This window comes from Hemicordylus capensis, chromosome 1, assembly GCF_027244095.1.
Source record: "Hemicordylus capensis ecotype Gifberg chromosome 1, rHemCap1.1.pri, whole genome shotgun sequence".
Classification (NCBI taxonomy): domain Eukaryota; kingdom Metazoa; phylum Chordata; class Lepidosauria; order Squamata; family Cordylidae; genus Hemicordylus; species Hemicordylus capensis.
Window position 1 is genome coordinate 217,111,035 of NC_069657.1, and position 26,617 is coordinate 217,137,651.

At 42.5% G+C, this 26,617-nt stretch overlaps 1 protein-coding gene across 2 annotated transcripts; it reads left to right on the top strand.

The window, feature by feature from the left end:
- On the top strand, nucleotides 1-26,566 carry COQ10B (coenzyme Q10B). Of its 2 annotated transcripts, none has more exons than XM_053277590.1 (5): nucleotides 1-266; nucleotides 9,550-9,699; nucleotides 13,083-13,275; nucleotides 18,498-18,599; nucleotides 24,400-26,566. In XM_053277590.1, the coding sequence occupies exons 1-5, from the start codon at nucleotides 187-189 to the stop codon at nucleotides 24,565-24,567; spliced, it is 693 nt and encodes a 230-aa protein (XP_053133565.1). In that variant the 5' UTR covers nucleotides 1-186; the 3' UTR covers nucleotides 24,568-26,566. The 2 variants fall into 2 exon arrangements, with proteins under 2 accessions (XP_053133565.1, XP_053133575.1); XM_053277600.1 differs by lacking the exon at nucleotides 1-266 and adding an exon at nucleotides 390-646.
- The last annotated feature ends 51 nt before the right edge of the window (nucleotides 26,567-26,617 follow it).

The window sequence follows — 26,617 nt, forward strand, 5'->3', positions numbered from 1 at the left end:
GTGACGTTGGGGGTCGAATGGTGTTTTGACAGGCCGAGTGCTCAACGCCGCTGATAGACCATTGGTCCAGCCTTTGGGGAGGAGGGTCCAGGTGTTGGCAAGTCGTCGGGGAAGCTCTGGAGGAAGGGAGAGACAGGGTGGGATGGGGGCCGTGGGGGAGACCTAAAACGCGGCGGAGGGTCGAACATGGCGCGCAGCGGTCGAGCTGTTGGGAAGGTACTGGCGGAGAGGTTGGCGATGTCACCGCGCAGAGCAGCCGCTCTCAGGTACGGGCGGGCTTAGGGAGGGATTCGGGGTCGGGAAGCCCCGTCCTGCAGAGGCTCCGCCCACCGCTCCCTTCTTGGGTGGGGGTCCCTTAATTAAATCTCGGGCTGACTGACTCCTTTATTCTTCCACCACGCCCCGCTCAGTCTCTGAAGCAGCGGAAGGGTTAATGGTGTGGGCGCTGCACTTTGTGGCTGGAGGGGGTTTTGTGCCGAGACGAGGTCCCTTTCTCTTTCTGCCTTCGGCACGGGAGAGGGGGCGGCGGTTCTCTGGGTTCTGGTTTGGTTTGGAAACCCACCCACTCCTCTTTCTCAAACACACACACAAGCTCTCATTCACGCTTTCGGATGGGGTTCCTGTTCGCAGCAACTGCAAGAATTCAGTAGGTGCAGTTCCCTCCCCGCTTCGCAGCTGAAGGAAGCTTTTCCTGTTGCTCGGTCTTGGCGGTTGTTGAAGTAGAGAGCATTTCCAAAGCTGCATGAGATTTGGTGAACTTGATCTTGCACCTTTCCCGCCTCTTCTCGACTAGGTTCTTAGGCTGGAAGAAGGAACAGTGGGCTTTTCTTGTCGGGAAAACCGAAACGAGATGACCACCTGTTCCTTTTTAGTTGGTCTGCCGGGTATAGATTTGAAAGAAGCAAACAAAACAGTTTGTGTTGAGTCTTTATAATTCTCAATTTCTAGCTTTTAAAATAACGTGTAATTTGAAAGTTAATTCTGATTATGTGTTTAGCCAGGACTTTTAACTCGTTTACTTAATTTGGTTAATTTTATTAATTGTATTTTACATTGTATCTATTTTATTCTGGTGAGCAGGGCTGCCCTGGGCATTAGTGTACTGGAGGGTCGGGGTATAAATATTTTAAATAAAATCCTTATGCTCACTTATAAAATAGTCAAATTTGTGTAACATCTGTACAAAATTTTAAGAATGTCACTTGCATTTCTGTAACAGTTAATATTAGTGGGGAAATGGTTGAGAAATGTTCTTTTCTTGCTCCAATAGAGTGACATGATGATTCACATGGAATTTATTGATATTAGCAGACCCTTCTGTAGGACTTTACTGTATAACACACTTCACACCAATATTTTGTGTCTCTAACTTTGCAGAAAAAGAATGGAAGCAAAAGCTCTCCTGTTGCCATTTTATCTAATTTGCATTATGTTTTTCTGTTAGTATATTGGATGGCTAACTCAGTCCGGGAAGGTTGGAGAGGGAGAGACTCTCTCTCTCTCTCCATCCTTCAATAGTTAAAGCACAGTTCTTCTTGAGAGAGAGAGAATCCTAGGGGATGGGGAATTAGGCTTGGTGGATGCACACATTGAAGTTCGGTTCCTTCCTTTCCTTGTTCCCACTACAGCCTCCTCTACTCCCATACCACACTGGCAGGGGCGTAGCTATAATAGGGCAAGGGGACACGGTTGCCTGGGGGCCCACTGCCTTGGGGGGGGTGTCCCAGAGACAAGTCACATGACTGACTCCCCCAGCCGCACACCCGCCCGGGCTTCTTTCAGTTGTATTCCTCCTCCAAAACTGATGTGGGTGTTAAGACCTGGAGCTACCAGAACAGCAGGTCTTTCTCTAGTACTATTCAATGACTTGCATCGTCCACAATTTATGAAAACAATTTAGGATGAAGTTCTGTTGTGGCACATAGATTATATAGAGAGAGCGAGAGCGTGCTATGCTTTTTGTTACCACTATTCAGCCTCATTTAAGATTTCTTTAGTTCATGAGCTGAGCTTCAGTGAGGGGGGGGGACCCATTTTAAAATCTTGTCTCTGGGCCCACTCCAACCTTGCTACGCCCCTGCACACTGGCTAAGAGCTTATGCCTGTGTACTGCTAGCTGCTTTCAGAGATACTTCCTGACTGCATGAGGGTAGTGGTTTTTATGTGCAGACATTGGTCAATGCTAATCTGAGGCAGGTTTGTCCCTTCTGCCAGTAGAAATGTTCACTTAACCTGTTCCCCTCGCAAGCCCATTTAGACTCTCTGAGAATGTCTGTATGTCAGGGGTGGACTAACTTGGCCCTCCAGCTGTTGTTCAACTTCTGTCCAATTCGCACCATCCCCGGCCACAACTTCTTGTGGTTTGGGATGATAGGAGTTGTAGTTCAACCACAGCAGGAGGGCAAAGTTAGCTCGCCCCTGCTGTATGTGTACATCCCACTGTGAAAGTAGATGAGTGTTCTGAAAAACCTATGCATCTATCTTTCAAACACAGAATACTTTGCAGATACAGCTCTCTCCACAGTTGCAGTACAGACATAACTGTATTCTTGTGCTTTATTGAAGGATGTATAAATGTTGATTCTCCAAATTGGTGTCCAGTGTTCCCACCATAAAGTGAATGGCAGGTGTTCAGATTAGTTCAGTAATGAGATCTCTGTGATATGTGTTTTCTGCAGTTTAGTCGAGAATTAGTTAAGGCCAATATTGCTTTTTATGTTCGTCAATTTAGCTCACTCTTCCCAAAGCACTTGTCTTGTTTACCTGCCTTTTTCCATTTAAATATGTGACCCAGACTCTTGCCCTCCTCCTTGCATGAGCACAAGCCAAGCCCTTACCTAGCTGTGGCTGAATATTAGTCTCTCCATGCTTTTCAAGGTGAAAGCAGACTTGAGTGGAGGAGGAAAGCAGAGCTCCTGATAGCCTAGTGGAAAGTGTTTAAGATTGCATATAGTTTCATAGTGCATACTCAGATTTTCATTCTTCAGTTAACTGAAAACATCAACCTCTTGGTCCAAAAAGTGAGCTTTTTAGATGCAAATCCTATACAACAACTTGCCCTCGACATGTTGCTCAGAGAGCAAGATGTGGAAGGTCTATGGACCAGCTCATGAAGGGGGACAATAGATCTGAATACAATTTCTCCTGTAGAGATTGTATGGTGATGTACAAGATTTAAATATGTTTGCCACACTGAAAGCACCATGAAAAACATTGATAAATTAGAAACAACTTAGTTGTAACATTAATTTAGTTGAATTCAGAGCATCATGACTGCTCAGTGTAAAACTTTGCCACTTGTGAAGTGCCTGATGTAAATGGCAGGTGTTATTTGTGGACACTGATAGCAGTACCTCTGCATAAGCCATTGATCTTTTGACTTTATGGCTTCTGTTCTTTCAGATTTTTTTGAATACAATGTTACTCAGATTTTTTGAGTTCATGCCTCTTTTCTAAGCTACCTTTGATTTCTGTCCCCCATCCTCAAGCTCTGACGATCTGTTCCACAGCTTTCAGAAATCTTTTCATTCAGCCTGCTGCTGTGGGCTGGGGCTTTGATCCAGCACTGGAAATGGTAAAGGAAATGGAGCAAGATAACTTTGACACCACCTAAAACCACATACAAACAAGTTGTTCTAGTAAGAACTAATCAGCCTACTCTCCTTTCACAGTCTCTACAATTGGACTAAATTTGGTTCAAATCGAGGTTCACAAGTTGGATCTCTTGCATCTCAAATGTTCATACATCTGCCATCTTGGATTGAGGTGGATGACATCATTACAAACGACGCCATTGAGATGTTCCTGTGTATCACTCACTACAACTAGATTAAATTTGGTTCAAATCGAGGTCCTCAAGTTAGTGCACTCACACATCAAAAGTTTATGTTTCTGCCATCTTGAATTGAGGTGGATGACATTGTCACAGCTTATGCCGTTGAGGTGTCCCTGTGTGTCACTCACTGCAGTTTTACTCAATTTGATTCAGATGGGTTAGGGAGTCCACAAATTAGCCCGCTTGTGCCTCAGATGTTCACATGGCTGCCATTTTGAATTGGAGTGGATGACATCATCCCACACTATGCCATTAGGGCATCCCTATGTGTTCCTATAGCTGAGGCAAATTTGGTTCAAGTCAATTAGGCAGTTTACAAGTTAGTCTACTCGTGCCTCAAAAGTTTACACATCTGCCATCTTGGATTAGGGTGGATGACATCTTCACAAAATTGTGCCATTGAGGTGTCCCTACAACCGTGCCCAGTTTGGTTCGTATTGGTCCATGTGTTGAGAAGTTGATAGTGGGATAGGGATGGACACTCTCACTCATTTTCTCTCTCTCTGCTGGGTGATCTCATAAGCCTACTGGAAGGTAGGCTAAAAACACAGTTGGAACAAAGTAACAGCTCTTCCTTCTTCCCAAATCAGGTTGGGAAGATGGGGCAAATGGAGGAGAATTTTTCCATGAATCACACGTGAAGCAATGACAATATTCTGCTTGAAGACATTCAGCCATCCATGTATTTGTTGATAGGAAGAAGATGGTGTACTTGAGATCCTGTACTTGATGGTGTTACCCCACCTTTCTGGGTATTCCTTAATACCCCACATCATGGGAATCGCTGCCTTAAGGGGAAGTGTGTGTGTGTGTGTGTGTGTGTGTGTGAGAGAGAGAGAGAGAGAGTGAGAGAGAGAGAGAGAGAGAGAGAGAGAGAGAGAGAGAGATTACCAGTTGTAGGACAGATGGGTTGATCAAGAGCATAGGTGGGGTTGTCTTCGGAACTACTACGGATAGTTATATACCACTTTTCAACACAGTTCTGAAAGTAATGTACATGGGGGAGGGGATTAATCAGATGGTTCCTTGTCCTCCAAGGGCTCCCAGTCTAAAAAGAAACATGAGGTAGACACTAGTAACAGCCAATAGAGGAATTCTGTGCTGGGGCTGCATAGGGACAATTGCTTTCACTGCTAAATATAAGAATATCACCACTTTAATAGGTGCCTCTTTGCTCAGTTAGTATGTATGACATGCAACCTAAAATCAGGAGAGCTGGCAGCAGCAATATTACTGGATGTTATTTATCATCTGGTGTCTGAATCAACATTTGCAGTTGTCTACACTGACAAACATAGAAACTTTTCTTAATGGAAAGTGCAGAGTGATCCCCTTAGTCAACAGAACCCTGTTTCCTCTTGCCTTGTCCCTGGCAACATGCACTCACTGACCCACATATAGGTGGTGCATCAGAGCAGTCCAGAATAGGCGGTCCATGTTTGTTTGTTTGTTTGTTTATTAATATATTGCTCAACTGACCAAAGTACTTGAAGCAGTTTACAGAAAATTTCCCTATCCAACACTCTCAACTCATTTGTCAAACTATACAAATTCAGGAGCTTGTACAACAAGTAGGAGGACTGGAAAATGGTATGGGGTGTGTGCACAGACCTTACATTGCCTGCAACAACGTATTGCAGATTGTGTGCGCGTGTGTGCATTTGTTCTATTATTTTACTTCAGCACTGAACCTAAACATATTATGTGCAAGTAATTCCCATTGGAAATGTTTTTCCTCGGATACTGGCTTATATAAGCACCACCACACCCTACAGGGCAATTTCACCCTAGCATAAAGTTGTGCAAATGCAGTTGTGCAACATCCATTAGAAATAATTGATGTTGTGTTGTGCAGACTTATGTTGGAATTGAACTGTCCTGCAGTACAACACAGATTGTGTTTGCACAGATGCAACTGCCCATGGTACCCTGTGCGGTATGTATTTGGAAGTAAGGTGATGAATGGATTATGAGAAGAGAAAAGAATGTTCTCATGCTTTCTCTCACGACTGCAGTTTGAATATTGATTAGCAATGCCTGCTATCTCAAGAAGATATTTAGGGGCAGTGTTCCCTCTAACAGGGATTCCCAGATGTTGTTAACTACAACTCCCATAACCTCCAAGCAAAAGTCATTGCAGCATTCTGGGAGTTGTAGTCAATAAAATCTAGGTATTCCTGTTAGAGGCAACACTGTTTAGGGGCACAGGTGAGAACGATACACAACCAGTATTGCCTGTATTAAATGTACAGTGGCTTGTATCTTCAGTAGTCAAGAGCTGTACAGCCAACTTCTTAAGCTGTCTGTATGTAGTTCCTGCCTGTGAGCTTAAGTGGAATGCAGCCAATAAGTTTTATCTTAGAATATTCACAGCTGTTCTCTAGAAACTTGAATGAGACAAACATAACGTCATAGAACCATCATCTGATGACATTAACTTTCTGAAACTGACACTTGAGATATCATGAATGTTAGGACACAACACTTGGTGCTAAACAGAGTCCGCCCTTATATTATCTTAGTTCTTCTCTTCCTGTGCTAGATGTTACTTGGCTTATACAGTCGTTGTCGTCTTCTTCTTTTAACTGAAGACATTGCAACTACATCAACAGTACACATAAGTTATAACCACCCTATAACTGCTTTTCATCTAGGGCTGATCATTTCTCTGGTAGCAAAGTTGGTATGCTACAGGTTAATGAGAAAGTGATAAATAACTATACTACTTTCAATTCAATGTACTTGCTGCAATTATGACATATAAATTATGAAATATAAACAATTGACATACATCAGTTGCTTTTTCATAAATACAAGGTATAATTACAGCTTTCCTTCAAGGATGCTCTCTAAGTTGGCTTTTGTGCTGTTAAGACCAAATGCAGCCATTTCCCACCTCACTTGGTTTTCAGGACACACTTGTTCCTGTGTGAAAAGCCAGAATTTCCTCCTCAGTGCTGCCTACAACATTTATGGGTCTGAAATTTCTTTGCATTAACTAGTTTGGTTGCCTAGCACTGCTTGTTCCTTTTGCTACTACAAATACTGGCTCTTCTGGTATAGGATAAATGTTAATTAAAAAAAAACCCTTTTGGGTGAAATATTGGTCTGTGTTGGACCAAGGCATAAGAAAAAGTTTATTCTTTGAAATCAAGGTGATTTTCATTCTAAGATCAATTTGGCAGTTGCTACACTTTGGTTTCATCATGGAGATGCATCCCTTAGTATATTATGTAAAACTGTCTGTTAATTGGGGAAGGTCAAGTCCATTTTTAACTTCTCATCCTTATGACTGCTTGATTCTAATGTTACAGTTCTGATTGATCTACACCATATTAACAAGTCTTTTGTAGCTGAAAAATATGTTTGATGTTTTGATTTGAATTAGGAGACCTTTCCTATCCCGCTTAGACTAAAAACTGAGAATCTTCTCTTAATTTCCTTGCTTCCATCTTTGTAAGTTGAATGCCTGACATTGCCTGTATTCTGGTCAGTTTTGCCTTTCCAGTAGCTTCCAAAACAATGTGGGTTGTATCCAAAGGAGTCCTTCCTCTGGTGCAGGAAATACTTAAGATGTGCACCAGTCTTGGCGGTTAAGAGGAATACTAGTGATCTGGGCAGGGTTTGCTAGATCAAAGTTTTTTGTTTGCTCTTCCCTGCAATCAGTACAAGCTTCAGTGCTTGGTATGCAGGTTAAGATAAACTTCCCTAAGTTTGTGCTGCTAAGGTAGGTTCTTTTTGCCAGGAAGTTACACAAATGATACCTAGAGTAGAAATGGAATAGAATTTGTTACTTTTTCCTTTTTTCAGTGTTAAATTTAGCAGGAAGCATTTTTCAGAATCATTTTAGTACATGACAGTGTCCACAGAAATGAATGTAAATATTAAAATATTTTGTGTTCTGGCCAGAAAAATGTGGAGACAGTGGAGATCAGAAGGACCTCAGTCTTGCTCTTCTGATTCTCAAAAATTGGCAAGTATAATACCGTAGTATTGTTAGACAAATTGATGGAGCATAATTGTTGTGCTAAGTAGAACCTCCATTTTAGATTGGAGCTTCCTACTCCAAGAGGTGTAGAGACTCAGAGAACTGAGTCCTAGAGGCAAGCAGTGTAGATAGTCATGACTATCATGTCCTTCATACACTTGCAGAGGCATCTGGCTGGCATTTTCTTGGAAAGAGAGTAGTGGACTAGGTGTGGCAGCAAGGAAAGTATGTTGTTACCTTCCAAAGCCTTGCACTAACACTGTTAGCAGTGTTGGTTCAGAAGGCAAAACTTCAGTGTTGTATGGGTTTTTTTCTTGATGCATACATGTAGATCTTAAAGGTAAGGTAAAGTGTGCCATGAAGTCACTTTGGATTCCTGGCACCCACAGAGCCCTGTGGTTGTGTTTGGTAGAATACAGAAGGTGTTTACCATTGCCTCCTCCCGCACAGTATGAGATGATGCCTTTCAGCATCTTTCTATATTGCTGCTGCCCAATATAGGTGTTTCCCATAGTCTGGAAAACATACCAGTGGGGTTTCAAACTGGCAACCTTCTGCTTGTTAGTGAAGCATTTCCCTGCTGTGCCACTTAAGGCGGTTCATGTAGATCTTACTAGTATTACTATGGGACTGGTTGTACCACACTGTTGTGTGGTCATGGCTGGGATATGAAAATCTAGGTGCCCATGTGTTACTTTTGGCAATATTGAAGCCAGCAGTGCTTGTACTGCTATGGAGGTGTGGGACAATCTGAAGTGGCAAGAAGCTCCCCCCCGCTCCCCACCCACCCATGATGTTTGTCAAAGTATCCGAAGATCCTTATCTAGGACTACTTAGCTCTATTGACCGGTATAGGGAACCACTGTGGCACAAAGGGAGCAATGTACACCTGGAGGAGAGCTGCATTTCCTCCTTTATTAAGTAGAGTCTGCCCTAGTTGCACTGGAATGGGAGACTGTATGTGAGCACTGTAAGATATTCCCCTTAGGGGATGAGGCCACACTGGAAAGAGCCCCTCCCTGCTTGCATGCAGAAGATTTCAAATTCCATCCCTGGCGTCTCCCAGATAAGGTTGAGAGAGACTCCTGCCTGCAACCTTGGAGAAGCCGCTGCCAGTCTGTATAGACAGTACTGAGCTAGATGGACCAATGGTCTGACCCGTATAGGGCAGCTTCCGATGTTCCTACCTATAGATTGCAGCAGGGCTCTATGGCCCAGAAGGAAAGACTGTGAGAGTTGGGTGAAGTTCATGGGCCATGTTAATGTCCCTGTGCAAGACTCTTCAATAGTGAAAACATAGTATTTTCTAAAATAATTTAAAATATGCATTTACTGGGTTACATCCCAAGTGTTGGTATAGAGATGTTCCATGAGTACAAGCTCCTTCTATTCATGGAGCCCATTGTGTTCAGCTGTGTATCTTTGTGTCCAAGCCACTTGCCTGTTTCTGTAGCAGAAAGGGTCAAGAGATTAGAGATGCTTGCTTCTCTGGCAGGAAGCCTGTTCTGCAAGTCAAATACATAAGCCTAGTGTAGCATGTGGCCTCGGACTGACTTGGAGCCAAGTCCTAAGAGGCAAGGCCTTTGTTCTGTACTGTTGCCAGGTTCTTTCTCATGACAGATATATTTAGGTTCTTCAAAGGCATAAACGTTAACCTGAACAGCTTACAAACTATGATTGTTTGTTGTCGTAAACCTGTTGTAATAAAATGTTTCAATAATTGCAGACATTTGACTACTTGGGAAATTTTGCTGAGCAAGGTACCTCTGCTACAAGTACCTGGAACACGCTGTGTCTTTTCAAGAAGAACTTTCTTCAACATTACTGCACCATTAGTGAACAAAAGAAAAGAATACTCGGAAAGAAGAATTATAGGGTTTGTATAAAATTGTAGTAGCTTTTACTCTTTTATGAAAGTGCAAGATTTTGGCTTGCATGGTCAAACTGAATAGAATGTATAATCAGTGGGTGGCATTCAGACCTTTGGCAGACCAGCACACCATTGGCAAGCTGCTTCTTGGAGGAGAATTGTAATCATTCATACAAGCGCTGTTCACATGAGCGGCAAGCATCTTTAGGTGAGCAGAAAGGGGGGATACTCCTTTTGTTTCTGGAAGGAACATCTGTCAGTGGCATCCTATCTTGTTAAAGGTCTGAAGGCCACCCAGTGTCTCTTGTTTTCACCCGACTGTGCTGCTCTTACTTAAGTGATTCAGGTCTTCTACTTGGTGAAATACTTGAACTTGATTATCTGATCCTAATATCTATGAAGAATTGTATGCTTCAGCGTTCAATGCAATTTGCTTCTTAGGGTGCAGCTGTATGGTTCGAAGCAAACCTGGGATTCCAAATTCCTTGTTTGCCTCACAACCCTAGTGTCGTGTGTGTAGGGGCAGTTACAGCAGAAAACTGTGGGCAGGTGTATGTGTGTGTCTTGAAATGTCTGTTGTCTAATTTAGAAAGACCTCGATATACTGTACAATTGGAAGGAGAAGATAGTACCTGGTTTAGGTGTAAAGGTAATGTTATACCACATTGGTATAGTATTTATGAAATTGGAAAAATTGGGGCAGGGAGAGAATTAATGTAAAACAAAGTATTTGGTGCTGCTATTGTCTTCCTCAAATTATCCTTGAAACGGGTATGATGACTTCATCGGTTGGAACTAGCTAAATCCTACCAAATTTTTTCCAGATTGCTGTACACTTATCTCAACCATCTCTGCAAACAAACATTTCTACCCCGCAGAATCAAAGGCCTAACCTAGGCTCTGAGTAGTCCTCAAAGCGGTGATGTAGTTGCAAATTCAGAAGTGCAGGTGCTCTCCATGACAGCCCCCATGGCCATGCCCACCACAACAGCCGGAGAAGCGGAGAAGTACTGGCGTTCCGTCGCTGCGCATCCCCCCCTCCCGTTCATTCCTGCCTCAAAGATACTGTAATGGGATTACTTGAAAATGTAGTGGTTAGTGCTGGGAAAACTACATCCTGCAGTTAAATGAGTTGTGGAAATAATGAGACAGATAGAATGGAAACTCTAAGGCTTCCTTTCCTGAAGTTAGAGGAAACTTCTTGAATAGTTTTGAAATCATTAAGCAGTCTTTATGCTTACAGTGAAAGGACATGCAAATAGGTTACCATAGTTAACTTGCTGAAGCATGTGTTGCTGTGTTAATAATTTGCAAAGTTGTGCAGACATAAGTGTGGGTTTTGATAGCAATTGTATAACCATGGTAATGTATCTTGAAGCATAAATGTGGCAAAAGTCCTGTTCAGTAATCCTTGAGTCAAATCCCCTCTTAAAGTTGGGGGAGGTGGAGGCAACTTCTTAAATTCTTTAAAACTTGTTGGTGATTACTTTGTCCAGGATCCAAAGAACCACATAACTAGTTCCAGCATCTAAGCACTTTCAAAAGCAGTTTCTGATATGGCACGATGGACTGTTCTTGGAAGATGTGGTGTGTGTGTGTGTGTGTGTGTGAGTGTGAGTGAGAAAAAGAGAGAATCCATTAAGCAGATCTAAGTTGGTATGTTGAACTCATCTTATAAAATTTTAGTGGTAGCAAGGTTATACTTCACTGAACCAATATTTGATTAAAAATGAAACATTAATTTATAGTGCCTGTCTCACCCAAATAAGTCTGAAGCTTCCTTGCCTTTTCAAATTGAACAGGAGTCAGAAATTGGGTGTGGTTTAATAGCTTCAGAGAGTAAAAGGTGCAATAGTAACTTTTGTTGGAACAATTTATATTTATTTAGCATTTATATACTGCTTTTCAGGCCAACCTCCCAAAGCGGTTTACAAAAACTTAAAGAACAATCTTATCAAGCCACATGTTTACATGGTCCTTAGTCTCACTTCTTGCTTCTCTCCTCTCCTCAGAGCAAGATTTTCCTTAGTCGCTCTGTGGCGGCAGTTGGGGGAGGGAGAGGCTACTTCAGCTGGAAAAAAGGAGCTGGATGGTGGCAACTCCCCAGCCTGTCTGTGTCTCTGGCATCTGTCTGTCTCTGTCATCTCCTCCCCTCAGAGCAAGATGGGCCATGGTTGCTCTGTGGTGCGTTGGGGGAGGGAGGGGCCACTTAAGTTGGAGAAATATTTTGTGTGTCCAGTTGAGGTTTTGACTTTTTCCTAGGAAGCCAGATGCTGATAGCTGAAAATCTTGTCTTTTAACTGGTATGCATACTTTCCTTCTCACCCCCTCCCCCATTTGCAAATTTAACTTTTTATTCTTGACAGTGGGGAAAACACGACCGGGGAGTGGGGGGAGTGCATCCTCAACTGCTCTTAAAGTCTCCCCCCTCCCCCGCTGTTGAACTGGCCCATGCCGGTTCTGTGCACATACCTAATCTACAGTTTATTGGAGACTAAAAGCCCAATTAAGCTAACATATTTTGGTTTACTCCTTGTCTTGAGCTTCTTTCTATGCAAAGTCCTTGGCACATTCATCCTTTCAATGATCTCCCTGTAATAGGTCATTGATGATCCTGATCTAAAGGCAGAGAGTTAAACCTGAGACGGAGAGTGGCTTGTTTAAGATTATTCAGTGGGTTTATGACTGAAGAAGGAGCTCAAGTCAAGACTCTACTGCAGTCCAACACCCAGTGCACTTGACCACACTAGATCACCAACTCTGTTGGAACTAAGACAGCAAGGAAGGAATTGAAGAAGGAATGGAAAAACAAGGCTAGTTGAATACTGCACTAAATTGTACCAGTAATTCACACATGCAGTCTCGGGAGAAAAAGCTGAAATTTCATATTACCATGTAGGACAGATATTCATACCCAGCTATACTACAAGAATGAAATACCTCTAAGAATGACATCTATTACATTTGTATTCCTCCTTTTCCTCTAGGGAGCTCAGGGTGGCATACATGGTTCCCCAGCCCCCTTTATCCTCACAAAAAGTCTGGTAGGTTAGGCTGAGAGAGAAAGTAACCTGCTCAAGGCTGTCCAGTGAGCTTCTTGTCTGAGTAGGGGTTTGAATCATGTTCTGGTCTCTCCGGTTGTAGTCTATCAGTTACACCACAATGAGACTTGTTGTACAAACCTCTTTGTGTGTTACATGTTGGCAAATGCTGAAGTGCTTTCTGAATTTAGAGGATTTTGCTATGCAAACTCTGGAGGAAAGTATTTACTGCTGAAAAACTGTACCACAGGAAAGCATTATGTGACTTGTGGGCGGGGGGGGGGTCGCATATTTTCTTGTATACCTCTCCTAATGCTAATTTCCACTTGTTTGTTTACCTTTCCTTAGGTATTCTATGCAAGAAATGTATGATGTGGTAGCGGTTGTAAGTGAATACAAAGACTTTGTTCCCTGGTGCAAAAAGTCAGATGTGTTATCCAAGCGTTCTGGATATTGCAAAGCCCACTTAGAAGTAGGATTTCCTCCTGTGTTGGAGAAATACACTTCAGTTGTTACACTAGTAAGACCTCACCTCGTTAAGGTAATAACTTTATTTTTGTGTCTTGCCCTTTATGGATCTCTTTGCTATTCTGTTCCATCTAAACCAGTGATTCTCAAACTTGGGTCCTCAGGTGTTATTGGACTTCAACTCCCATAATCCTCAACCAAAGGCCACTGAGGCTGGGGATTATGGGAGTTGAAGTCCAATAACACCTGAGGACCCAAGTTTGAGAATCCCTGATCTAAACTGATGTACTTCTTACAGTACAGAATGCAAATAATTGCCACCAAAGAGGCTACCCCCTCTAATTTCTAGGGTCTTGGTATATAGAACTGAATGCGAATTTAAGATGACTTAGTACTATTTTGTTTTGCATATGAGGTACAAAGAAGCTTATTCTGAAACTGGAAGTCATTAATGTGCTAAATATACGTTGCTACTTCTCTCCATTATAAAATGTGCTTCAAGGTTTTTAAAAAAATATTGATTTCTTACCAATTTGTCTTTGAATACTGCAGAAGATACTTTATATGCAGGAACTGGAGCATCTGCTTTAAGTCTCTCTTAAGGGAAAGTGTAAGTCTTTCCCTGGCTTAGACCATGCCTAGGTAGAAAAGAGCTGAGAAGCTGTCTTATATGACAACAACCACTTAGTATTAGACATAAGTGTGTTGTCCTTGTTGTTCAGATTTGGGTGCTATAGGCACAATCCAGAGATTAAAGGGTTGCTTACCTGTAATGAGTGATCCAGGATCATTCCCAACATGGGTGTTTCACAAGCTCACCAATAACATAGAGGGTGTGAGGATGTTATTTAAAGCACTTTCTTTAGAACTGCCCACCCAAAGTTAGCCTCAGCTGCTGACCGGATATCTTATAGTATAATGCTTTATGAATGGCATGTTTGAGGACCAGGTGGCTGCTTTGCAAATGTTGCCAATACTCTTGCCAGATAAGTTCCACCAGCCAATTTGAGAGTCTCTGTCTGGAGATAAGTCTTCCCTTGTTCCTGCCTTCAAAGGCGAGAAAACATCTATAAAATTTTCAAAATATCTTGGTTCTGTGCATATAGAACAAAAGAGCCCTTCTAACATCCATGGAGTGGAGATTCCAAGGGAGTGGATAGGTTCATGAAGAGTGAGGGGAGAACAAATATATTGGTTGGTAAGAAATGAGACACTATATCTTTGAGTAAAGGAAGGGTCTATTCTCAAGAGCATGTATCTGGGAAAAAAATCTTGTGTTAAGGTGAGTCTGTTAGCAGTGCCATGAGTTCACTGACCCTTCTAGTGGAGTTAATGGCTACTAAGAAGGCAGTTTTTAGGATAAGCCATTTCAGAGACATGGATGCTAACAGTTCAAACGGCAACTCAGTTAACATAGAGAGAACCAGGGAGAGACTCCATGGTTCTATGGGCTTCCAGAAGGGAGAAAAATGGTTTTTAGGTCCTAAAGGAACCTCTTCATGTCGGGATGAGAGAAGATTCTTTGAGTCCCAAAGAGGGTGAATTGCCGAGAGGGTAGTCTTTATTGTTCCATGAACCTTCATAGAAGAGTTAAGCTGGATTGTCTTAGTGAAGTGAAACACAACAGTACCTGTCGAATGGTGAATTTGAAAGGGTTAAATTGCTTGCCTGTGGTGTAATTGGCAAAGTGTTTTCACTTACAGTTATAAGTCATCCTGGTGGAATCTGTCTTCTAACAAAATCCTATTCAAAAGTTCAGTTTCCAGGCAGTCAGGTTCAGAGTACATACACTGTGTTGGAAAACGTGAAATCTCCCGGCGTGGGAGAGAAGATCATGGCGATGAGGGAAGTGAAGGTGGTTGCCCCGGGATAGATGGAGAAAAAGAGGGAACCAGAGTTGCTTTGGCCACCATGGCGTGAGAATGATGCAGGTCATTTTGTTGGATAGTATCTTGTTCAGGACTCTTGAGAGCAACAGAAACAGAGGGAATAGGTAGAACATTTGGTCTCTCCAGGGAATCTGGAAGACTTGTCTGACTCCCACATGGGAGCAATAGAGTTGACATTTCTTGTTGGATGGGGACACAAAAAGATCTACCCACGGTGATACCCATTGATGGAATGGGCTGGAGAAGACTTGGGAGTTGATCTTGCGCTCACGTTGTAAAGTGTTGGTTTCCCTGCTTAGGGAGTCTGCTAAAGTGTTGTCTGATCTTTTTATGTGGAGCACTAAAGGGAGGACTTTGTGGAGTATGTACCAGTCCCATTGCTGGATTGTTAGATTGCAAAGGGATCTGGATACCGCCCCCCCCCCCCACCTTGACAGCTGATATAGGCAATTGCTGTGGTGTTGTCCAAGAGGAATTAAATTGTCTGATTCTTTATTAGTGGCAGAAGGGATTTGAGAAGCAAGATGACCACAAGAAGCTCCAGGAAGTTGAAATGGAGGGCAGACAGATGAGAGTTCCAAAGACCCAGTGGATGGGAAATGGGGCAATGTGCTCCCCAACCCTTGAGAGAGGCATCTGTTGTGACCATCGTCACGGATGAGGGAGGTTGAAAAGGTACCCCTTCTACAAAGTGGAGTCCACCAGTGCCGTGGTTTTAGCAACAGTTGTAGGAGGATCAGCCACATGGATTGACAATATTCAGTTTGAATGCTGACAGAAACCATGTTTGGAGCACCTCATCCAGAGATAGGCATACCTTACTGTGGCAGTGCAAGATACCATCAAACCTTTGAACTGTTGGTGTACTGCCCAGCTGTCTCCCTACCTGAGCTCACAGAGATGGTCTCTGGTTTTGTGTGGAGGATGCGCAGAATGATCTGGGTGACTTCAAAAGCCATGCTGAGGCTGCCTTGTTTGGGGCAGCTCAGGACTTCATGGCTGCCATGACAATTTATGTGTCTGGCCCAAAACACGAACTGGGACACACTCTGGATCTGGTTTTTTTGATTGGACAGGAGGAAAGTGATTTGAAAGTGGGGGATATGTTGTCTCTGCCCTTGTCATGGTCAGATCATTTCCTTCTGAGATTTAGAGTCCTAGCAGCTACACCTCTCATCAAGGGTGGGGGACCTATAAAAATGGTCCACCCCTGGAGACTGATGGACTCGGATAGATTCCTGAGAGCTCTTGGAAATTTTCCAGCTGTATGACAGGCACTCTTGACAAAGCTCTAGTTGTGCTCTAGAATAGAGAGATGGCTCGGATGGTTGACATGAGTGCCCTGTAGAAGTGTTGTTTGTGGGTTTTTTTGTCCATATTGTAATTGTTTCCTTTGAAACCTTTGTGGTGGTGGTGTGTGTGTGTGTGTGTGTGTTTAAGCCTTCGATGTAGGATTGAGATATGGAGGAAGTTGGGAATGTTTTTGCCGTGTGTTTTAGTTTTTTTCACCTTTTCCATCAAGTCGTCATTTTTGGAGCTAAACAGGTCTCTCCCTCAAAGGGCAGGCCCTCTATTTTTTGTTGTTGTTGTTGTTGCTTTCGCATGTCAATTTGGAGAGGTGGAGTGAAGCCAAACATGGCATCTTAAAGAGACTGCTTCGGCAAGCGATCAGGACTCTGTTTCTGTCAAATGGTTGGCTATGCTTGGGTGCTGATGGGTAACATCAGCAGACTTGGATAGAATCTCATTGAACTTAGTATGCAAGGGTTTGGGAGCATCTTTCATATCCTCTTTAAAGTTATCCAGATGGAATAGTGGTATTTGTCCACACAGGCCATGTAATTTGCTATTTTAATAAGCAAGAAGCTGAGTAGAACTTGTGGCCCATAACATCCAATTTCCTTCTCTCCTTATCTACAGGAGCAGAATGCTTCCTTCCCAATTGACTCCCCATGGCACAGTCTACTACTAAGGAGTTTGGGGGTGGGTGTTTGAAAAGGAAGGGGCAGTTGTCATTCTGAACTCTGTAGAGGTTTTCCAAACATTTAGAAGTGGAAAGGGGGGCAGCTTGGGGCTTCACAAGGTGACTGTTAAATTGATGAGAACTGGCAGTTCCTAAAATAAATAAATAAACAAATGAGAGAGAGAGAGAGAGAGCGCGCGAACCTTCAGCAAGGCACAAGCACCAGCGGTTGAAGGGACTGAGCAAATGGCGCTCTGCTGCCCAAAGATAACGAGCACACCAAGGGTGGATCTACAGAGCCCTTTGGGGAGCTATGAAATCTTTCCATGGAGGCTGTTAGTTAGGCACACCTTACCCATGTTGGGAATGATCCTGGATCACCCAAAAATCTTTAGGAAATTACAGTGCCAAGTTACAACCTAATCCCCATTTATTAATGAGAAGCAGATTGAGAGAAGGTGTTGTGCTCTCGTTCTAAAACTGTTATATGGAGAAGAAAGCCACGAGCTCCCAAGTTGTTTATCTTCAAGACTGTCTGGTTGATTACTGTAAAATGGCATACAAGTTCCTCTTTAGAGATTCTGTTTTGCTATCTCCCTTTGTGGCATCTCATTGTTATGTCCTTTTATGGCTACTTCTGAAATATTGTTGAGAGCAGAGGTATATTCCTTGTTAAAATGTGTCAAACCAATATTTATTTGTGCTCTAAAACTGCCTTCCAACAATTGATGCCTGGGCAGCTAGCTAGTGACAGGAGACCTATTCAAGTTCTGTATTTCATTGGAGAGCAGGGAAAAGTCAGTCTCATCCTAGACTAGCAAAAGCAGGGGAGAAACTAACACGGGCTGTAGAAGATTGGGCTCTTTTTCTCTAGGAAAATGGTTCTATTTGTGTACGTCACAGTACTTTCTGGAGGTACTTTCCATGTGACTGAACAGAGAGAACAGTTTACCTGCCTTCACTTACACTCTGTCTCTGGAAAGAGTTGCTGAACTAAAACAGCTTTGAGAAAGAGCTAAAAAGATTGGAAGACATTTGCGCCATCTTTCTAAAAAGAAAACCAGTTTTCTACAGCACCTTTTGGATAAGTATGTTGAAGGTTTTGCTGTGGATTGGTTCAGCTCTCTTTGTGGATTGTCGAACTATAAAAGCGTAGCCTAACATAAAGATTCTGTCTCTGTCATTGCCATCAGTACTAATTAAAATGTTTGTTTGCATACCACCTTTCAGGGCAAGACCTCTGAAAGAACCTTCTCAAATGTCACCTTGCTGAAAAAAATTAATAATTACCACCTCTGCATTTTTATTTTGGTACTGTTAAATTATAACTGCACATGATACATACAGAAATGTGGAAGTACCCTTTTGAGAATGTTAAAAAGTTGGGCTTGAGGATTTCTGAAACAAATATGGAAATGCTTAAACCACTACACTTTCTCCTAGGCATCATGTACAGATGGAAAATTATTTAATCATCTGGAAACTCTGTGGCGCTTCAGTCCAGGAATCTCTGGCTATCCAAGAACATGCACCTTGGATTTTTCAGTAAGTATAAGGAAAATACAAGTTTTGAATTTTGTAACATGTCAAGTGTGTTCTCCTGGGGAAGCCTGAGACATCTTCACTGTTGGATTTGTTGTGTGTTTTGAATGTGGTGCTCTTCAAGAGTGCTGATATACATCTTTGCATACATGAGGCAACTGGAAAATGCTTAATTATCATTCCTTAGCACTAAGCAATTCAATATGGTTTCAGTGGTCATTTTTAGCTCATAATTTCTTAAATTTGTTTTTCCAGTTTTGTGTTCTGGGGGTGGCGGGGGAAAGCTTTCTTATTAGGTAGGGATCAGAAAAGCTGCCTTAGGCACACCAAAGGCCTGTGGTGGCAAACACCTAACTTGAGACTGCATGTACAGAAGAGTTTTGCGGGTGGGGCAGGGTGGGCGATTCTGTTTGCCAGTTTCCAAAGCTTTTTTTTTTTTTTTTAACCACCAGTTGCATGAATTCTGGGGCACTTGGAAAAGACTGTAATGTCTTCTGATCTCTGCATTTGAGAGAACTGTCCATAAGCCTCAGTTCAAATTCCTGTCGAATAAGTGGCTGGGTGGTTGAGCACCACCTGCACTGCTGCGTGTCTGGTGTAATGGGGCACTTGTGCTCAGACAAAGCCGCATGATGCAACATACATTATTTCCACTGGGCGCCACACAACTGCATCTGTGCATCTTTTAAGTTGGAGCAGAGCTGCCCCATTGCACAGCATGGCTGGCACTGCTCATCTGCCCACATACCATGTGTGGTATGTGGGCCAGCATTTAAGTGTACAATATTCTCGCCATCCCCACAAATTATAACTGGACCTTGAACAAGGGAATGAAGCTCTAAGCTACTCATACACTTACTGATCCTTCAGACTTGCTGCAATATGCATAAGCCTCCTAAGAAAGTGTTGAGTGAATTTAGGCTGTGTATTTAACTTTCTGGGCAATTTACACATTCACAGATTGCATTTGGCTCAGTGAAATTTAAAATGGAACTAGATAGTGGAGGGAAATGAAGGGTTTTAATCCTGTGTTGTCTTGTAACACTAATGCATGCGTGGGAGCACTTGAAGGACAGAGATGCTTAACTCTTAGCCTGCCTGTTGACTTCTCCCTCCTCCAAAACTAGTAGTTAACTTGACTGAGATAAACTGCAGGGGAGAATTGGGGGTTAAGTACCCCTTTTTCCTGATCATTCTTTATCAGTTCCCTCAAGCCTTCTTTCTTATCACAACAAACCTGGTTTGGGGAGCAAGTGTTTGCCAAGATAAAATCTAGTTCTACCCTCATGTCTGTATAACGGCAGAGAATTGCAAATTTGGACTGCAGTCCTTTACAAGTATGTACTAGAATAAGTCTCATTGATCTTGGTGGAATGAATTCTTATGCCATGGTCTGATATGAAAGGTAAATATTAGGGTGATGAGCTTTGTTCCCTCTAACCGGAATTCCCAGATGTCATTGACTACACCTCCCATAATGCCCAATCAAAGGCTACTGCAGCTAAGAATTGTAATCAGCAACCTCTGGGAATCCCTGTGTTGAGTTGCAAAGGAGGATAGTGCTGCTGTACTTCAGATAGTTTTGTAGAAGAGGAAACGTTGATCTGTGTAGCTTCTTATTCAGGGGTGAGGGGCCATATTTTAGTGGTAGAGCACACATTTTGCATGCAGAAGGTCCCAGGTTTATTAATCTCCAGGTAGGGCTGAGACCCTGGAGAGCAGCTGCCTATCAGTGAAGACCATGCTGAGCTAGATGGGCCAGTGATACCTACCGGAAGGCAGCTCTGAATGTTCATGAGAGATTAACACATCTTTCTGTGTGCCATCTCAACTTATGCTGTTGCCTCTCAATTTTCTCAGGAGATTCTGAGGTCTGAAGATATGATCATGTTATACTTAAAAGTACTCTATACTTTATCAGAGCTGCTTCATGTTCTGGTTTCATGCTACTTTGGTAACGTTGTCAAAAGCGAACAGTGGTGTAGGCAAATCTATGTACTTCTTAGGGTCCAGAGCTTGAGAATAATTGAAAAACATTAAGGCACTAATTGTGGTAGTGAGATGTTATCCCTTAGCAGTGCCTCACATCTGTCTGCCCCTCATCTCTCCAGCCAGCTATAGAAAATGTGTTTTCAGTGGTAAATCACAGAAGTACAAAAGGAGGATAAGCAAATAGCCTGTTCAAATATGAGTGTAGCAGCCGCTGCTGTATCTCGGGGACCTAGAATACGTAGAACTTCTGGATTTGGACCTGGCACCTTTTGCGAAGCAGCTGAGACTTGCTGACACTTCAGGGATTCCGGGTGGAAATGCTTCTCATTTTGTTGTTGTGAGCGTTCCTACTTGTCTCATATTGTGCACGTAGGAGCTAGCATGTGTCCTCGAGACACATGCAACAACCTGGATGGCTTTAAGAGGAGTTTGGATAAGTTCAGGGAGGAGCGGCCTATCAACTGCTAATAGTCAGAGGGCTGTGGGCCACCTCCAGCCTCAAAGGCAGGCTGCCTCTGAGTACCAGTTGCAGGAGAGAGAGCACGCCCTCAACTCTGGCCTGTAGGCTTCCAGTGGCATCTGGTGGACCACTGTGTGAAACAGGATGCTGGACTAGATAGGCCTTGGGCCTGATCCAGCAGGGATGTTTTTATGAGACACATTTCTTATACCTTACCTTAAGCAGAGCCTTCATCTTGGAGGAAGGTTCCCTTTCTTGCTTCACATGGTTATGGGCCACACATGCTCGTTCAGTGTTTCAAGCAGACTTGCGCACCTTGTTGTGTTCACTTTTGCTAAGGTTACACGTCCACAGATAGCTTGTTCAGTATGTGGTATGTTCAAATTACAATCTAGCTAAAGCTAGTTGTGACCAAGTCCAAATTAAAACGTAGTCATTACAAGCTTGTTCCATTGTTTTGAACAGGACACTTTTACTTCTTTATCTTGGTTTAAAATGTATTCTTTGAATTTACCACTTTATGAATTTCAAAGATGCTACTTTGCTTTAGAAAGAGAAAGCTATAGTGAAAACAGTGTGTGATAGTAATATGATGGCTTGATACGGGTAGGGGGCAGGCAGGGATTGGCAAGTCATTCGAGGCATTACCCATTGAGCAATCTGGGTGACCTTTTTCTTCCCTTTATAAACTCGGAATTAACTGATCTCTACACTGGCTCAGTCAGTAGGCCAATTAGAAATGTTATCTGCCTATCAGCCAAACATGGACATTTCTCATGGAAAACACTGAAATGCCCTGGACTTTTTTTTTAAGGGAAGGAAAGAAGTTACATGACAGAGGCAGACTATAATAGAAGTATCACTTTCTAGTGTTGATATGCAAAGCAGCATCTATGTACAATAATTGGTCATGCTTGTAGGTTTTGTGTGGGGATGTGCTGAAGAAATCTCTTCTCCCCCTAAAAAATGGGAAATAGAGCAAATAGAAACATGGCAACGATGAGAAGCAAGGCCTGTTTGTCAAAATGAAGCACCATTAAACCACTGGATTGTAAGCTATGGCTTCTATGAACAGATGGCAGCTTAGTTTGTACAAGGAAAAAAGGAAAGATTGTGCCGTTGATGTCAGCTCTTGGCAACCACAAAACCATGTGGTTTTCTTGGTAGAATACAGGAGTGGTCTACTATTGCCGCCTCCCGCACAGTATGAAATGATGCCTTTGCTATTGTCACTAAAGTGAGCATCCGCCTCCAGCACTTTCTCCTATATTGCTGCTGCCCAATATAGGTGACTACAAGTGTACACACCAGCAGAGATTCGAACTAACAGCCTCTTGCTCCCTAGGCAAGTTGCTACCCTGCTGCGCCACCTTAAAGGTGTAGTTTGTAAAAGAGGGGAAGCATTGGTTGCCAATTTCTCCCTCTCCTCCATAGCCCCTGTGCTGCATACTCCCTTGCTTGAAAGTCTTAACAGATTTTCTGACTCCTACCAACCGAACAAAAAGGCACTTTTAAAAAGGGGTAGGTAACTTGCTTATATTTTGCAACTGTCCCTGCTCATGCTAGCATTAATTAATTAATTCACCTCTTCCGGTGGTGGACTGGTTGCTTATATCTTTTCAGTGTGTGAACCCATTTGGGAGGAGGAACACTTTTCTCATTCTTTTTGCCACATAAAACTGCTGAAAACTTTTGAGGAAAAGCTGTATATAAATATCTTGAGGTGGAGGGTACCCATAAGTGTCTAAGGGAAGGGTGGGGGAGGCAAAAATGTTTGCTCCATATGCAAATAGCAGCACCATCGGTTGGTGAGAGAATTTGATGTAACTCAGGGTATTTTCACAGCTACAGCAACCAATTAGTTAGTACTCTAGATACTTGTGAACTAAAATGCAAAATTATTATTTAAAATCCTCAGTGACTTATTACATTTCAGTTGTTTATGAAATGTTACATCTTGCTGAACTTTAAGATGTTCTGAATGACTAGTTTTTTCTTGCTGTCGTTTTTTGCTTACATTTTTCAGTACATGTGTGCAGTCTTCCCTCCAACTTGTATGAGACTACATCGGCATTAAAATATAGTAGTGTAGAAAAGGTTATTGATAAAGGTGAAAAGCAGCATGCAGAGGTGCAGCTAGTACCTCCTCCCACATATTCGGGTTTTGCTAGCTGTGCCACACCCAACTGCTCTGGAAGGTTGGTGGATCCTCCCATACAGGATCCAAAGCTGCAGGCAGGAGAGGAAGTGTAGAGTCCTCTTGAGGGTACAGAGAGGCTTGGGTCTATGGCACTTGTTTCAAGGGCAGGCTTATATGCTTACCAGCAAAGTGCCCCCAACCCTTTGGCAAGTAGGACACCCAGCACCACACAGGTCTCCTTATCACTGCCATGTTTGAGAAACAGCAGGAATCTTTTCTGGGCAACAGGAGTGGACTTTTACTGGTTTTTTGTTTTTTTTAAAGAGAGTATTTTTAATTGTAGAACCTTTTGGGGACAGGGGACCATTTTATTTAAGTGTGTTTTCTTTTCAAACTACTTTGGACTTTGGTTGAAGAGCAGTATATAAATATTTGTTGTTGTTTACTATATTGATATCCCAATGAAAATGAGAGAGAGCATGCTTGCTTCTTTCCTAAGACCCCTCCGTCTGTGCTTTGCATCAGAAAAGGATCTGAGGGAAGAGAGGGGCTGCTGGTAAAGACAGATAAGGGCTGGCTCATGAGCTCAGCCTACATCACTAGACGTTTGCTCAAGAGTGCATTCACATCTGTACCCTCACTGCTCCCCAGACAATCCAGCGCCTTGCACTGCCTCCCCCTCTTCCTCTGCTCTTAAGCTGCCCCTGCCATCTGGGATGGCAGCAGAAGTGGTGCAACCTCCCCCACAAGCACATTTGCTCCCCCCACCCCCGAGGGGAGTGGCATTGGAGCAGCCGGCTCCTACTGTGGGCGTCCATCGTGTCACCCTGCCAAATCTCTCCTTGCAAGAACGGCCAACCTGGGGCTTCGCCTTGGTGTGCTCTTCCGCCCTGGCTGCTGTCCTCATGAGACTCGGCAGGGCAACTGAGGCCCCTGCTCCATGTCTCTTCTTGCTTGCTTGTTGCTGCAGCACCTCCTCCGCCACTGCCCCTCCGTCTGCTGCATGCCTACTCTCCCCTCTGGACAACTCTCGCGAGATGTGCCACAGGATGCGCAACATACATCATAAGCCTTTGAAGTACTATCTATCAATCGTGTTTATTTGCGGTCATAGATCAAAATTGCCTTTGAAATAAATAGAAGATAGATTGTTGTCATAGGTTGCTTCTTGGGGGGAAAAAAGCAATTCTGACACTCATTTCCTTCAACAGATTTCGTTCGAGTTTCGTTCTCTTCTACACTCTCAGCTTGCCACATTGTTCTTTGATGAAGTTGTTAAGCAGATGGTAGCTGCATTTGAAAGAAGAGCATCCAGGTTATATGGTCCAGAAACCAGCATACCTCGAGAGCTAATGCTTCATGAAGTGCACCATACATAAAATTAGAAGTGTCTTCTGTTCATACTATTCCGACACCTTGTTTATAGATGGAGGTGCTTCTCTCATGTGGACTTCCAGTTACAGGGAGGGCATTTATTTGTCAATTATGTAAAATATACTACTGTACAAAACATACATGTAAGATGCAGGTGTACATACTATAGGACCTTCTAGCAAGTGCAATTTAAGGTGCTGTTAAGTAATTGAGTGGCAGCTACTATACCAAACTGCCTTCCTCATCTTGCCAGTTTGTATAAAACTCAGCACTGTGTCAGTTCTACTGCCTTATTTTTGAAGTGTTAAATATGTACTAGTGAAATCAAGTTTTAAGTTATTAACCTTTTAAATGCATATTTAAGTTATTTTTTCCTGTTCAAGACAACCAAGCCTTACATTAGTTGTGAGAATAATTGCTTCTCAAAGTGTATACATAGAAGCTACATATGTAAGTTCTGGTAAGTTGACAATCCCATTGAAAGGGCTCTAAACCAGTTTACTGTAGCACTGCAGTAATGTTGCAAAATTCCCAGGGCTAGCTGGACCCATTGGAGGAAAATGCATATAATCATGAATTCATTTTTTCTTAAATGTTTTTACTCAGAACAAATCTTAACTATGAGCAAGGCTATATATTGTACCTAAAGGCAGTTAAATTATAGTTCAGTGTTTGGACTTTCCAATCCTAATGAAGGAATAGTTTTACTTCATTACTGTGCTTACAGTAGTGTGGTAAAGTTTGTGGTTCAGTCCTGGTAGGGTTATTAATACTCTTTTATCCATAAAAGAAATAATTTAATCCAGGTAGATAAAGATTATCATTACAAAATCAGAGTTTGTGTATGATTATGAATTGCTTCAATTAATTTTGAACTTGCCCTCAAACAAAGGATCATCAAATTCAACACAGGCAGTTAATTCAAACTGCCCCTTTACACACAGTTGAAATACAGTATTTTAAGCACAGGTACAGGGGCCATCCAAAGGAGTTGCCTGTGCTGTGTAATTAGATTGGAGGAGGGGAGATGTGTGCTAGAAGCAACTTGGATTAATCTGGGATAGCCTTATGTCCTGCCAAGTTCCAGACTAGCCGTGTCATGTTCTTGCAGCCAATTCTGAAACTATTTGAAGATCTGAAGAGATATACTGCCATATACCAATTTTGAAGATTGTTTACCTTCATTATAGTTATCAGGTTATATAATATGCAATTTTAAATTTTAATACTAGATGCTTACAAATCTATGTCCCTTAAAACAAGACAATATACCTGCACAAGTCAGGTAAAGTGTGTCATCAAATCAGTGTTGACTGCTGGCAGCCACAGAGCCCTGTGGTTGTCTTTGGTAGAACACAGGAGTAGTTTACCCCTTCCATCTTCCATGCAGTACGAGATGATGCCTTTCAGCATCTTCCTATATTTGCTGCTACCCTATATAGGTGATTCCCATACCAACAGGGATTTGAACCAGCAACCTCTGGCTTGCTAAAGTCATTTCCCCCACTGTATCATTAGGTGGCTCACCTGCCTAAGTAGTCTTTGAGAAATCATTTGAAGTACACAAGGTTGCCTTTTTTGCTTGTTTGTGAGTGAGCAGAACTGCCATGTTAATACAAATGGTATGAAATACTTCTGGTGAGCATGACTTGAAGCAATATTTTCAGAAATTGGGCATATATATACCTCCTGTGACCAGTAGTGTTGATTGTAAGGGACTACCTCTTGCTGTGGTTGGGCTACCCCCCCCACCCCCCCAAAAAAGCATCTCAACAACTAGTTGGTCACTTGGTTATATAATGTTTTAAAACTGATTTGTGACAAGTAGGATTTGTTCATTTTGTGAATAAGTAAATACATTTCATACCTTTGAGCAATCTTTTATTACATAAAGTTGTCACATAATTGTATGTCTACTTTGTACACTTTTTATTCTGTCTTGCACACAATGGCTTCTGGCTTTCCTAGTGACAGCAAGCACCAATAAAGTCTGATTTAATAGAATTGCAGGTGTTTCAACTGATTTTAAGTTTAGAGCACAGCACTGGTACATGG

What these genes read in the sequence shown, in the direction of transcription:
- COQ10B (XM_053277590.1), top strand. Translation starts at nt 187, where the DNA reads ATGGCGCGCAGCGGTCGAGCTGTTGGGAAGGTACTGGCGGAGAGGTTG. An exon ending in CGCAGAGCAGCCGCTCTCAG is followed by an intron (nt 267 to 9,549) that starts GTACGGGCGGGC and finishes CAATAATTGCAG; the next exon opens with ACATTTGACTACTTGGGAAA. An exon ending in TAAGACCTCACCTCGTTAAG is followed by an intron (nt 13,276 to 18,497) that starts GTAATAACTTTA and finishes ACTTTCTCCTAG; the next exon opens with GCATCATGTACAGATGGAAA.